Source organism: Erythrolamprus reginae, chromosome 13 (assembly GCF_031021105.1).
Source record: "Erythrolamprus reginae isolate rEryReg1 chromosome 13, rEryReg1.hap1, whole genome shotgun sequence".
NCBI classification, from domain to species: domain Eukaryota; kingdom Metazoa; phylum Chordata; class Lepidosauria; order Squamata; family Dipsadidae; genus Erythrolamprus; species Erythrolamprus reginae.
The window spans coordinates 12,048,211-12,062,668 of NC_091962.1; the positions used below are offsets into that span (position 1 = coordinate 12,048,211).

At 40.9% G+C, this 14,458-nt stretch overlaps 1 protein-coding gene across 6 annotated transcripts in view; it reads left to right on the forward strand.

The window, feature by feature from the left end:
* ADAM15 (ADAM metallopeptidase domain 15) overlaps positions 1-14,458 on the forward strand; it is a 31,597-nt gene that overhangs the window by 10,432 nt on the left and 6,707 nt on the right. For 3 of the 6 annotated variants that reach the window (XM_070766555.1, XM_070766556.1, XM_070766559.1), the window contains exons 12-20: positions 432-606; positions 2,083-2,175; positions 4,377-4,572; positions 5,973-6,081; positions 6,516-6,669; positions 6,889-6,960; positions 8,242-8,353; positions 10,110-10,251; positions 11,547-11,591. In XM_070766555.1, coding sequence (XP_070622656.1) covers positions 432-606; positions 2,083-2,175; positions 4,377-4,572; positions 5,973-6,081; positions 6,516-6,669; positions 6,889-6,960; positions 8,242-8,353; positions 10,110-10,251; positions 11,547-11,591 — 1,098 coding nt within the window. The remainder of the gene's footprint in view (positions 1-431; positions 607-2,082; positions 2,176-4,376; positions 4,573-5,972; positions 6,082-6,515; positions 6,670-6,888; positions 6,961-8,241; positions 8,354-10,109; positions 10,252-11,546; positions 11,592-14,458) is intronic. The other 3 variants (XM_070766557.1, XM_070766558.1, XM_070766561.1) reach the window with 1 other exon arrangement.

Genomic DNA, 14,458 nt, shown 5'->3' on the forward strand with positions numbered 1-14,458 from the left:
ACTATCTGACCTCCAAGGTCCCTTCAAATTTTATTATTCTGTATTCTGCTTAGAGGGTCAGACCATCTGACCTCTAAAGTCCCTTCAATTTTTATTATTCTCTATTCTGAGCAGTGGGTTGGACTAGATGACCTCTGAGGTCCCTTCAATTTTTATTATTCTCTATTCTGAGCAGTGGGTTGGACTATCTGACCTCCAAGGTCCCTTCAATTTTTATTATTCTCTATTCTGAGCAGTGGGTTGGACTAGATGACCTCTGAGGTCCCTTCAAATTTTATTATTCTGTATTCTGAGCAGTGGGTTGGACTAGATGACCTCTGAAGTCCCTTCCCTCAGCCTGTGATTCTGAATAGCGAAGCCAAGACCCAGCCCCTCCCCTCATTTCCCACCACCCCCTTTGTAAGTCAGGATTCCGTCTTTCCTTCCGCCAGGATTATGCCCGGTTTGGCTTTCAGCTCCTGCAGCCAGAAACGCTTCCGAGAAATCCTGCAGAGCCACCAGGTTGGCTGCCTCTTGGACCAGCCCGAACCGGCCCGTTTGGTGAACTCCCACTGCGGGAACGGCCTGGTGGAATCGGGAGAGCAATGCGACTGCGGCCTCTTTTTGGTAAGGGGAGAACGAAAGACCCCCGCCTCTCTTTGACTTCGGACTTTTTAAACAAAGTTTCAATATTTTATTTATTTATTTATTTATTTATTGGATTTGTATGCCGCCCCTTTCCAGAGACTCGGGGCGGCTAACAGCGACAATAAAACAGTGTACAATAGTAATTTGGTATTGATGATTAAAAATCAATTAATATAAAATTTTCCTTCCACCTCGAGCAGAAAGTCCAGAAATGGTTTCCAAGCAGCGGCAAAAATGTATTCTATTATTTTCTTTCACTGAAGCCATTGATTTAATCAAATTATTATTATTATTATTATTATTATTATTATTATTATTATTATTATTATTATTATTGCTGTTGTGGTGGTGGTGGTGGTTGTTTTGTTGTTATTATCAGCATCATTATCTTCATCATCATTATTTATTATGATTATGATTATTATTGTTATCATCATCATTATCATTATTTATCATCATCATTTTTTAGCATTATTATCATTATTATCATTATTATTTTCATTATCATCATTTAACATTATCATCATCATTAATTATTATTATTGTTGTTATTATTAGCAGCAGCAGCAGCAGCATTTATCATCATCATTATTTAGCATTATTATCATTATTATTATTATTATTTTCATTATCATCATTTAACATCATCATCATTATTTATTATTATTATTGTTGTTGTTGTTGTTATTATTAGCAGCAGCAGCATTTATCATCATCATCATAATTTATCATCATTATTTAGCATTATTATCATTATTATCATTATTATTATTATTTTCATTATCATCATTTATCATTATTATTATTATTATTATCATTATTATTATTTTCATTATCATTTATCATTATCATCATCATTACCATTATTATCATTATTATTATTATTATCATTATTATTTTCATTATCATCATTTATCATTATCATCATCATTACCATTATTATCATTATTATTATTATTATTATTTTCATTATCATCATTTATCATTATCATCATCATTACCATTATTTATCATCATCATCATCATTGTCATTATTAATTTTATTATTAATAACAATAATTATTATTAATTAATAATTATTAATAACAATAATTTTTTATTGTTCTCCTCCTTAAGATAAAACATATGTAAGTAACAAAACACAATGCCAATATCCAACCAAATGCCAAATGTCCATATCATTAATGTGCTTTAAGGAGTTTCTTAACTTTCTTTACTTTCTCCCTCCCGTCCCGTAACTCCATCTCTCCAACATTAAAAAGTGGTACTAAACTTTAAAAACAAGGACAAAGAAAAAGAGAGAAAAAATAAAAGAACAAAACCAAAAACCCAATATCTAACATTCTATAAATGTTATTATTATTATTGTTGTTATTGCTATTGTTTTCTTGTTGTTTTATTAATTATTATTAATTTTCCCATTCCATCTTCTCCTTCCTTCCTTCCTTCTCCCAGGAGTGTACCGATCCTTGCTGCAATGCAGCGACTTGCAAATTGATGCCCGGAGCCCAGTGTGCCACTGGACAATCTTGCTGTCACCAATGCAAGGTAAGCTGCCCCTCCGGACCCCCCCCCCCAAAAAAATGCAGGGGGAACCGCTTCCTTTCATCCTCAGGCCCCCTTCCGAAGAAAAAACCAGTATTCTGCCAGGAACTCAGTTCCTTCCCCAATCCCGCTCTCCCGAAGAATCCCGGATAAATATAAACGGATAGGTGTATAAATGCAAATATATTGTATATAAAAGTGGAAATATAAAAAATATAATGAAATGGGTAATATTTGTAAAAAAAATGACATTGTGATGTATTTTTAGTTTGTAAAGTTCTATAGGAAACTTTTTTTAGAGAAAAGAATTCCGGATTCTGTTCCCGTTCTCGATCCTCAACAGATGCTCTGCCGTTCGAAATTTCCCGCTCTTGCCCGATCCCCCCGACCCTCCCAAGTGGCGAATGTTTAATAGTTTGTCAAAGTACGAAATTCCAAAAAGAAAATGAAAATAGGGGAAGAGGAAAGGGAGGAGTCAAAAAAGAAAAGTGTTGAGTTCTGATTATTTTTTTTTTTAGCGCAGTAGAAGGAAGTAATAATGCACAACTTCTATTTCTTTTATTTTTGCAAAATAATATATGCTGACCGTTTCTACAACAAACCTTTCTGATTAGCAAAACCCCAAATAAAGATTTGGGTTGTTTAATTTCAATTTTAATTTATTTTTGCAATTTATAAGCCGCCCAATTCTTTGCGGATTTTTTCCCCGCACCTCAAGCATAAAGCCCAGAAGTGGTTTCCAAATAGAAACGAAACTGCTTCTCCACGGTGGGCGTGGCTTAGTTTGTGGGTGTGGCTTGATTATCATGTGACCAGGTGGGAGTGGCTTGATCACGTGACTGGGTGTGGCTTAAATGTCATGTGACTGGCTTTAAAGGTGTCCAACTTGACATCACTCACGTCAAGGGTTAGGGTGCCTGGCCACTCCTTGCCTCAAAGAGATAATAATAATAATAATAATAATAATAATAATAATAATAATAATAATAATAATTTATTAGATTTGTATGCCGTCCTCTCCGAGGACTCGGAGCGGTACAATTTCCCTCTCTATTTACTATTACCGAACATCCAAAATATACTATTTAATTCTATGTATATATGTTTTTAATTCTATGTATATATGCCATATGTGTACATATTACACACAGACACACAAAAATATACATTATTTACTATATCAACTGTGTGTGTATGTACTCAGACACGCACAGCTCTTAAAAAATTATACACATTCAATCTCATTTACTGCGATAGGAAAAACATACCCAGAGCCCAGAAAGGAATTAAAAGAAAAAAAATTCTAAATTTTTCTACCGGTTCTGCGGACCTGACCAAATTTTTTCACCGGTTCTGCGTACCTGACCGTACACATAAGAGCCCGTCACTACTGTGTGCTAATATATTGCTGTGTGCTAAATATTGGTATATAAATTATACTTTATGGTATTGTGTGAGAATATTATTGGTTAGCTGCTGTGTGTATAGAACTGTATATTCTGATGTCTGGTTTGTATATGATTGCTTGACCTGGATATTGTCTGTAGTTGACTGTTTACTGATTAATCTGTTGTATACGTTGTAAATAATAAAATTGAACGGGTCCAAAGACGGGCTACAAAAATGGTGGAAGGTCTGAAGCATAAAACTTTTATCAGGAATGACTTCATGAACTCCATCTGTATAGTCTGGAGGGCAGAAGGGAAACATCGAAACATTTAAATATTAAATAAAGGGTTAAATGAGGTCCAGGAGGGAAGTGTTTTTAATAGGAAAGTGAACACAGGGACAAGGGGGAACAATCTGAGGTTAGTTGGGGAAAAGATTAGAAGCAACGGGAGAAAATATTATTTGACTGAAAGAGTAGTAGATGCTTGGAACAAACTTCCAGCAGACGTGATTGGTCAATCCACAGGAACTGAATTTAAACATGCCTGGGATAAGCTATCCTAGGATAAAATACAGGAAATAGTATAAGGGCAGACTAGTTGGACCAGGAGGTCTTTTTCTGTCGTCAATCTTCTATGTTTTTATGTTTCTAATACATGTATTTATAATTTTAGTTATTAGCCCGTGTTATACACTGAGCCACCACCACTGCCACATATATACTCTGTTTTAAGTTTAGGATTCTAACATGGGTTATAAGCCCAGGGTGGAATGCTAACCCCCCCCCCCCCTTTTTCTGTGCTCCCCTTGTGTAGTTACTCAGTGCTGGACACACGTGCCGTCCGGTCCAGAACGAATGCGACCTCCCCGAATTCTGCGACGGGACTTCTCCGCGTTGCCCTTCGAACGTCTACAAGCAGGACGGGGCCTTGTGCGACGGGGGGAAGGCGGTGTGCCATGGGGGCCTTTGCCCCATGTATTTAAGCCAGTGCCAAGCCCGTTGGGGTCCCGGTAAGCTGAGGTTCGATCCCTCTGCCTCGAATGCCTTAACATACGACCGCCATTGGAAACGGTATTTCCGTTGCATCGGTTGAAGCGAGTCGCGCCCCCCGTTTTTTTTGGGGGGGGGAACCGTTTCCATTCACGGCCGTTAAGGCAGTGGCTCATGGTTGAGGTAGAAGAGGACTGACTGCAGAAAATTAAATACAGTAGAGTCTCGGTTATCCATCTTCGATAATCCGACATTCTGGATTATCCGACGTCGCAGCTGCTTGGGGGCGTGGCTGTAGGCAATTCCGCATCCCACAGACACGCCCCCAAACATAGCAGCCGCAACAAGAAGCAAGCTGGGAGGAGGGAAGCGGGCGAGTGAGCCACAAATAGTAGAGTCTGGATTATCTGACATTTTCGGCTATCCGGCTATCAGCCCGCCCGTTTATGTCGGATAACCGAGACTCTACTGTATGTCCGTGTTTAATGAGACCGCTAGAACTCCCTGTCGCTTGGTGATGGATCTGAGGTCATCCAATCCAGCTTTCATGTCTAAGGCAGAACTAGAACTCACAATGTCCTGGTAATAAGCTCACCCAATCAGCTTTCAGGCTTAAGTCAAGACTACAACTCCCAGTCTCCTGGTGATTACTCCAAAGTCATCCAAACTGTCACTTGGTGATTGGCCCAAAGTCACCCAATCAGCTTTCATGCCTAAAGTGGAACTAGAATTCACCGTCTCCTTGTAATTGGCCCAAAGTCATCCAGCCAGCTTTCATGGCTAAGGCGGGACTAGAACTCCCGCCTTAATTGCCCAATTAGCTTCCATGCCTCATTTGGAACTAGAACTCCCAGTCTCATAGTGATTGGCCCAAAGTCATCCAATCAGCCATCATGTCTAAAATGGAACTAGAATTCACTGTCTCCTTGTAATTGGCTCAAAGTCACCCAGCCTAAGGCGGGACTGGAACTTAGCATCTCCTAGTGATTGGCCTAAAGCCACCCAATCAGCTTCCATACCTAATTTGGAACTAGAACTCCTAGTCTCCTGATAATTGGCCCAAAGTCACCCAATCAGCTGTCACATCTAAGGTGAAACTAGAATTCACCAGCTCCCACTTTCCTAACCCTAATTGGTTTTTTTTTTTAAATTATCCTAATTAATTGATGACTCTTTTATCCTACTTTAGTTGAGGAATGGTCACGTTGGGAGCCCTGTAGCTGGATCACAGTTATTGGCGATAATTCCCCCTTTTTTAATGTTTAATTTTTTCAATTTTAATAATTAAATTAAATTAAATTAAATTAAAATTTTAATTTAATTTAATTTAATTTAATTTTTAATTTAATTTTTAATTTAATTTTTAATTTAATTTAATTTAATTTAATTTTTTAATTTAATTTAATTTTTTTTAACCCAGATACAATTCCCATGTCGGAGGGCTGCGTGGCGTCTCTAAATCAGAGGGGAGATGCGCGTGGAAACTGTGGGCAGAATCGCGACGGATCCTACATCTCCTGCGCTAAGAGGTAAGTTCTGTCTTTGTTCCCCACAACTTGTGGGTTCTTTTAACACATACACACACACAGAGTGAAAGCTAATTTTTTTTAAAAATACACAACCGCGAGAAAAATAGTTCAAGATCAGAAGGCCAAACTGCCTAAAGAGAGGACGTCACTAAAATGTAAGGGTCACATTTAGATTTGGCTGCAGAAATGGAATATCAGTCGGTCCCCGACTTACAACGGTTCATTTAGGGACCAAAGTCATAACGGCACTGAAAAAATATAGGTATATTTGTAAGGATACTGTAGTGATACTATATTTGTGTTGATATTGTAATGATACTCTGCGTATTTGTTTTTTTTCTCTTTTAAATAATAAACTTTATTTTAATAAATAAATAAATAAACCTGAGGACTAGAAACATGAAGCTAAAACGACTCCCGTCTCTTTCCCACAGTGACGCCCGGTGTGGTCAGCTGCAGTGCGAGAGAAAACGGAATGGAACGGTTCGGACGTCCAACTGCCTACGTGATGCTTTGAAAACCGTCGTTGCGAGCGACGTTGTAGAGGAGGCCGGGACGTTATCCGGGACAAATTGTGGTCCTAACAAAGTGAGTGAGGGACTTTTGTGGCCGAGATTTTGGGGAGTGGGTCAGGCAGGGGGGGTGTCACAGAGAATTGCTCCCCTGCCTTAAAGGGCCGCGGGCGAAGTCCTTGCATTACAAGGACTTTTGGAAACTTCAGATCACTTTTTCAACATCGTCGTAACTCCAAACAGTCATTAAATGAAAGTCATAAAATTGAAGGCCACCCACATTTTTTTTTCATAGGTTTGTATTAACCAGCGATGCCAAGAAGTTTCCTCCTTAAAATTACCCACATGCCAGTGCAATGGACGTGGGGTAAGTGAAATTATATATACAGTATATATATATATATGTTTTTCTTCCTAAATCTCCCTTCCTTTTCATTTTAACAAATAGAAATTTTATTTTTTCTCCATCATAAAATAAAAAAAACAATACATAAGTACAAACGCTGAAACCATGCTTAGAATAAAACATATATAAAAATTTTCTTTTTCTATTAATCATTAAAACGGAGGCTTATTTTCTTCGATTAAAAAAAACATTCTACAGGACTTATATAAATAAAGAAAACCTCAAAAAACCCCAACTTTTTAAAAAAATGTAAGGTATTACATTACAAAAATGTAATACCTTACCTTTTGTAAGGTATTACAAAAAATGTATTTTTTTTTAATATAAGGAGGTTTTTTTCCCACCTGACATTTAAAAATTATATTAAATCAGTCTAAACCATATCAAACTCTATATTATGCCCATCTTAATTCAAACTTTCATGTCTACATTAGATTAATTAATTAATTCAGTATCAATTTATCCTGTAATTACTAGAGGTTCTATATATATATCTAAAATAGAACAAAATACTACCTTCCTTTTCATTATCAGCAAAAATATGTTACACACACAAATACACATATATATTATATGTAGATTGTTGTGTGTTTGGGTTTTTTCCCCGTGTAATATTTTGAGTGTCAAAGACTCACAACAATCTACATAAATATACTTGTGAAAATCTACAAAAACAAATACACATACACACACATATATATATATATATGTAGATTGTTGTGTGTTTGGGTTTTTCCCCGTGTAATATTTTGAGTGTCAAAAACTCACAACAATCTGCATACATATACTTGTGAAAATCTACAAAAACAAATACACACACACACATATACCTGGCTAATTTTCTCTTTTTCCTACCTCCCACCACTTTTGTGCAAACAAAAGGAAAACGTTGAGGACTAGAAACTTGTAAGAAACGCAGAATTGGGAGGGGGGAGTGCGAGAGTAGACCTGCCTTGCAAGATATCGATCCAAACGCTAAACCCATAATCAGTTAAGGAAAGAGCAATTTACAAAGGGGTGGATGGCTGGAAACTGAGGACTAGAAGCTTGAAAGATGCGGTGGGGGGGGAGATCGTCAAGAAAGGAGACTTAAACTAGGAAACTTTTGAGTTTTTAAGAAACTCGGAGATCCTACAGCTACGTCCACAACAGGCCGGGTTAAACCCTGTATGAATTCTTGTCTGTTCCCCTTCCGTCTTATTCCGGTTGGACCCTCTTAAGCCTTTTCTTTTCAACCTCCAGATTTGCAACCACAAAGGGCACTGCCATTGCGAGCCCGGCTGGGCGCCCCCTCACTGCCTGGCGGGAGGCCTTGGGGGCAGTGTGGACAGTGGGCCCCCCGCCCCGGGGGAAGGTAAGTCGAGGGAGAGCGTGACGCAGTCCGCTTGCAAATATTTTATTTAGCTTCCCGTGAGCTTCCGGAGTGCGAAAAACAGACCGACGGGCAAACCGGAAGGGCATTTTTTGAACTTCCGGTTTGCCCGTTGGGCTGTTTATTTCATGTCCCAAAAGGTTATTATTATGATTAAAAGTTATTATTATTATTATTATTATTATTATTATTATTATTATTACTATTTATTAGATTTGTATGCTGCCCTTCTCCGAAGACTCGGGCGGCTCACAGGATACAATATAAAATAGTGAATACAAAACAAAGTTTAAAAACTACGTAAGATAAAAATCCAGATATTAAAATCAATCAAGCAATTCAATCGCAGTCATACATTGCATTCATCGGTCAGGGGATCTAGATTTAATTCGTAAGAGTCTTGAGACTCTTGCGAAAGGCGAGGAGGGTCGGGGCAGTACGAATCTCCAAGGGGAGTTGATTCCAGAAGGACGGGGCCGCCACAGAGAAGGCACTTCCCCTAGGCTACGCCAAACGACATTGTCTGGTTGACGGGACCCGGAGAAGGCCAACTCTGTGGGACCTAACCATAGTTTCAGGGATGGGTTCGGACCGGTCCACCTGAACCGATAGTGACCCACTGGTGATGTCACGATAGTGTCGCGGAACCGGTTCCATTGTGCTTTGCAATTACTCCGGGCCCAACGTCGTCTCTATCCCCAGCTCAGCTGCCGTCTCTTTTCAGAATTGTCTCAACGTTTCGCCTCCAACACGTTAACCTCGGCACTGGCAGTCAAACCAGGAAATTTTTCCACCGAGCGCGGAACGCGGGAACGATTTCTCTTGAAACTCCCCCTACGTCGACTTTTAAGGAACACATCTTTTTTTAAAAAAATAATCTTTATCGGTTATATACATTAAAAAACAGAGAGCACAGGGGGAAAAAGGAAAGAAAATAATATAATATACAATTTCCATAATGTAATTGTACGTAGCACATATCATAAAAGAAAGAAATATTAAAAACATAGAAACGTAGAAGACGGACGGCAGAAAAAGACCTCATGGTCCATCTAGTCTGCCCTTATATTATTTCCTGTACTGTATTTTATCTTAGGATGGATCTATGTTTATCCCAGGCATCTTTAAATTCAGTTACTGTAGATCTACCAACCACGTCTGCTTGGAAGTTTGTTCCAAGCATCTACGACTCTTTGGATCAAATAATATTTTCTCACGTTGCTTCTGATCTTTCCCGCAACTAACCTCAGATTGTGCCCCCTTGTTTTTGGGTTCACTTTCCTATTAGAAACACTTCCCTCCTGAACCTTATTTAATGTAATATGACTATTGTGCGACTAAATAATAATAATAATAATAATAATAATAATAATAATAATAATTTATTATTAGATTTATTAGATTTGTATTGGATTATTTTTGCAGTACATCGAGTTTGTCTGTTGTAACGTATCGCTGTATAGTCGATATACGTATAAATATATAAATATAAATTTATAAAATTTGCATTTCCCTCCATATTCTTTGCGTATAGATTATATATAGTTAATTTTAATCTTCATAGATTTATGAAAGAAGGCGTCTCTTGCAACAGTGTTGTGAAAAGCCCGGTTGTTAACGGGAGACAACATACAAGGGCCTCCTTTGTGTTAGCCCGATGCTCAGCCGCCCATGTCGTGCGCCGTTCAGCCTTGGCATGGGGGTGGGGGTAACACTGGGGGCCTTTGTCCTTTTGCAGCCAACAGGGCAACGTCGACGGCGCTGGTTGTGGTCGCTCTTCTCCTGGCGGTGTTACTAGTTGTGGGTCTGTGTTGTGCCAAGCGGCTGAGTCTACACAAGCGCCTCTGCCAATTCGGCAAGGGCACGAGTTGCCAGTACAGGTAAGTCCTCTTCTTCTCCCTCCTCTTCCTCACCCCCCCGCTCCGAGGGGTTTTAACTTTCCCGAGCAGACGTGGCCTAATTGTATTTATTTAAGAATAAATTGGCCACCGTTTCTCGTATACGACGACATGGTGGCGGCTTAAAACGTTTAAAGCAGGGAAGGAAAAATATTGCAGTCAACACTCGTGGCACACAGAGGGACATGGGAGGTGGTTTGAGTTGGAAGGGACCTTGGAGGTCTTCTAGTCTAACCCCCCTGCTTAGGCAGGAGGCTCAGTAGCATTTCAGGTAAAGTGCTATTGAAAAAGCCTCCTGTGATGGAGAAGGGAGGGAGGAGGGAGGAAGGAGGGAAGAGAAGGGAAGAAGGAAGGAAGGAAAGAAGGAAGGAAGGGAGGGAGGGAGGGAAGGAAGGAAAAGGAAGGAAGGAAAGAAGGAAGGAAGGAAGAAGGGAGGGAGGGAAGGAAAAGGAAGGAAGGAGGGAAGGAAGGAGAAAGGAAGGAAGGAGAGAAGGAAGAAGGGAGGGAGGTAAGGAAGGGAATGGAGGGAGGAAGGTAGGAGGGAGGGAAGGAAGGAAGAAAATGGAGGAAGGGTGGAGGAAGAGGAAGGAAGAAAGGAAGGAAGTAGAAAGGAAGGAGTGAAGGAAAGGGAGGGAAGGAAGGAAGGAAGGAAGGAGAGGGAGGAAGGAAGGAAGAAGCAAGGAGGGAGGGAGGTAAGGAAGGGAAGGGAACGGAGGGAGGGAGGGAGGGAGGAAGAAAAGGGAGGGAGGAAGGGTGGAAGAAGAAGAAGGAGGAAGGAAATGAAGGAACGAAGGAAGATAGTACAGGAGAATAACAGAACAACGGAGTTGGAAGGGACCTTGGGAGATCTTCTAGTCTAACTCCCTGTTCAAGTAGGAGACCCAATCCCATTTTTGACAAAGGGGCTGTCCAGTCTCTTTTTTAAAACCTTCAACGGTTGGAGTTCCCCTCAACTTCCAGTGGCAAGCCATTCCACCGTTTTAATTGTCCTCAGCTTTTAGGAAGTTTCTCCTTAATTGGAGGTTTCTTCTCTCCTCGGTTAGTTTCCCTCCGTTGCTTCTCGTCCTGCCTTCAGGGGCTTCTTTGTGGCAGCCCCTCCAATATTGAACAACGCTACCACATACCACCACCACCCCCTCATTAAACTAGACCTCCCCAGTTATAAACAAACTAAAATTCCCACGGAGAATTTGGGAATCCGAGCCGTTTAGGGGGGAAAATTAAAAAGGCAACAAATTCCTGTGTTGTGCATTCACTCTGCAACGCTTCCTCCATAGGACCGAGCCCGAATCACAGGTCCAATTCCTTCAGCCATCCGAAAGGTGCGGGGGAGTATGGGCTTTGGGGTACCCTCGCTCTGCATGCGAAAAGGGTGGTAGGGTCTTTTCCGGTTCGCAGGGGATGGTTTTTTTTCTTGGCTCTGAAGGGTGACAACGCTGGGGGGTGGGGGGGATTTACGCCTGCAAGTAGTCCTCGATTTACGACCATTCCAAGGCAACTGGGGGGGAAAAGTGACTTACGACCACTCCTCACACTTATAACCATCGTGGCATCCCTACAGCAAAGGTGTCAAAATTTCAGCCAGCATGTCATCATCATCATTGTTGTTGTTGTTATTATTATTATTATTATTATTATTATTATTATTATTATTTATTAGATTTGTATGCCGCCCCTCTCTGAAGACTCGGGGCGGCTCACAACAAACAGTGTACAAATCCAATTTTTTTTTAAAAAAAAATACAATTTAAAACCCTTATAATAAAATAATCACACAATCCAATCAAACCATGCACCAACCTTGTGTGTGTCAATTTCCCTGTGCCTGGTGGCAAAGATGAGTTTTTAATGACTTACAAAAGGCGAGGAGGGTGGGGGCAGTCCTAATCTCCGGAAGGAGTTGATTCCAGAGGGCCGGGGCCGCCACAGAGAAGGCTCTCCCCCTGGGTCCCACCAGACGACATTGTTTAGTCGACGGGACCCGGAGAAGGCCAACTCTGTGGGACCTAATCGGCCGCTGGGATTTGTGCGGCAGAAGGCGGTCCCAGAGGTATTCTGATCCGTTGCCATGTAGGGCTTTATATGCCATAACCAACAATTTGTGGGAATTATAGCACCCCGTGGTCTCAAATTCCAAGGCGTCGTAAGTCGAGGACTATTTGTGAATCCTTCCTGACACCCATTCATCTGAGAAGTCGGCGCTCAACTTCCTGCAAACCTCTGCAGGAAATCGCTCAAGGGGATGATGGGAAGGAACGTGGGGCCCGGGTTGTTGAAACCATGGTTTTTCTACTTTCTTAAGCTTAGTTTTATCGCCCGGATTGGCATTCTGCAAAACCCACCGCTCTGCTTTCTTTAAAAAGTTGTGCTTTTTAAAATTTTTGTTCTTTGGGTAGAGTCCCCTCTGAATTTGGCCCGCTGTGGCTTCCTGGACAATGGCTTAAACTGCTTGTGAATCCTTGGCTTAGCCCAGTGCTTCTCAAATAGTGGGGCGGGACTCCTCTGGCGGGACTTCTCTGGCGGGGGTGGGGTACGGAGCGATGCCGGGGGGGGGGCACATGATCCCCAGAACATGCGCTTTTTTTTTTTGCCGAAGGGAATAGCAGTTTTTTTGCACCAAACAATAGCGCACAGCACAGAGCAGGAGATATGAAGTACAGATAACAAACTCTTAAGAGACACCGTGGGAAATTTTTTTAACAGGGATGATAAGAAAGGAGGAGAGCGCCGGAGATCATGAGACAAACCTACAATATTTTTCAGAATATAAGACTCACCTTTCTCCTCCCTAAAAGAGGCTGAAAATGCTGGTGCCATCTTCTGAATGTAGCTTTTTTCGAAGCATTTTCCCCCTGCTAATGATCTTCCCAGGTCTTACCTTGCAGGTTCTTTCATTGTTACTCTTTGTGAAGAATGTTTTCCAAGCTCTAAGTCTTTGCAGGGTGTTTTTTTCCCCATTGCTCTAACTTGCTCCAAATGTTTCTTTCCAGCCCTAACCAGGTGCTAAAAATGTTCCCAGCTCCTACCGGCTTGCAAGATTTTTCATTGTTACTCTCTGCTAAGAATGTTTTCCAAGCTTTAAGTCTTTGCAGGGTGGTTTTTTCCCCCATTGCTCTAACTTGCTCTGAATGTTTCTTTCCAGCCCTAACCAGGTGCTAACAATCTTCTCAGCTTCTACCGGCTTGCAAGCTCTTTCATTGTTACTCTTTGCAAAGAATGTTTTCCAAGCTCTAAATCTTTGCAGGGTTTTTTTCCCATTGCTCTAACTTGCTCCAAATGTTTCTTCCCAGCCCTAACCAGGTGCTAACAATCTTCCCAGCTCCTACCGGCTTGCAAGCTCTTTCATTGTTACTCTTTGCGAAGAATGTTTTCCAAGCTCTAAGTCTTTGCAGGGTGTTTTTTTTTCATTGCTCCACTTGCTCCAAATGTTTCTTACCAGCCCTAACCAGGTGCTAATTATTTTCCCAGCTGTTAGCCGCTTGCAAACTCTTTCATTGTTACTCTTTGCAAAGAATATTTTCTTTCCAGCCCTAACCAGGTGCTAACAATGTTCCCAGCTCCTACCGGCTTGCAAGATTTTTCATTGTTACTCTCTGCTAAGAATGTTTTCCAAGCTCTAAGTCTTTGCAGGGTGGTTTTTTTCATTGCTCCACTTGCTCCAAATGTGTCTTTCCAGCCCTAACCAGGTGCTAAAAATGTTCCCAGCTCCTACCGCTTGCAAGATTTTTCATTGTTACTCTCTGCTAAGAATGTTTTCCAAGCTCTAAGTCTTTGCAGGGTGGTTTTTCCCCCCATTGCTCTAACTTGCTCCGAATGTTTCTTCCCAGCCCTAACCAGGTGCTAACAATCTTCCCAGCTCCTACCGGCTTGCAAGCTCTTTCATTGTTACTCTCTGCGAAGAATGTTTTCCAAGCTCTAAGTCTTTGCAGGGTGTTTTTTTTCATTGCTCCACTTGCTCCAAATGTTTCTTACCAGCCCTAACCAGGTGCTAATTATTTTCCCAGCTGTTAGCCGCTTGCAAACTCTTTCATTGTTACTCTTTGCAAAGAATATTTTCTTTCCAGCCCTAACCAGGTGCTAATTATTTTCCCAGCTGTTAGCCGCTTGCAAACTCTTTCATTGTTACTCTCTCCAAATAAGGTTTTTTTTTAAAAAGCCCTTAACCAGGGGATAAAATATTGTGCTGAAG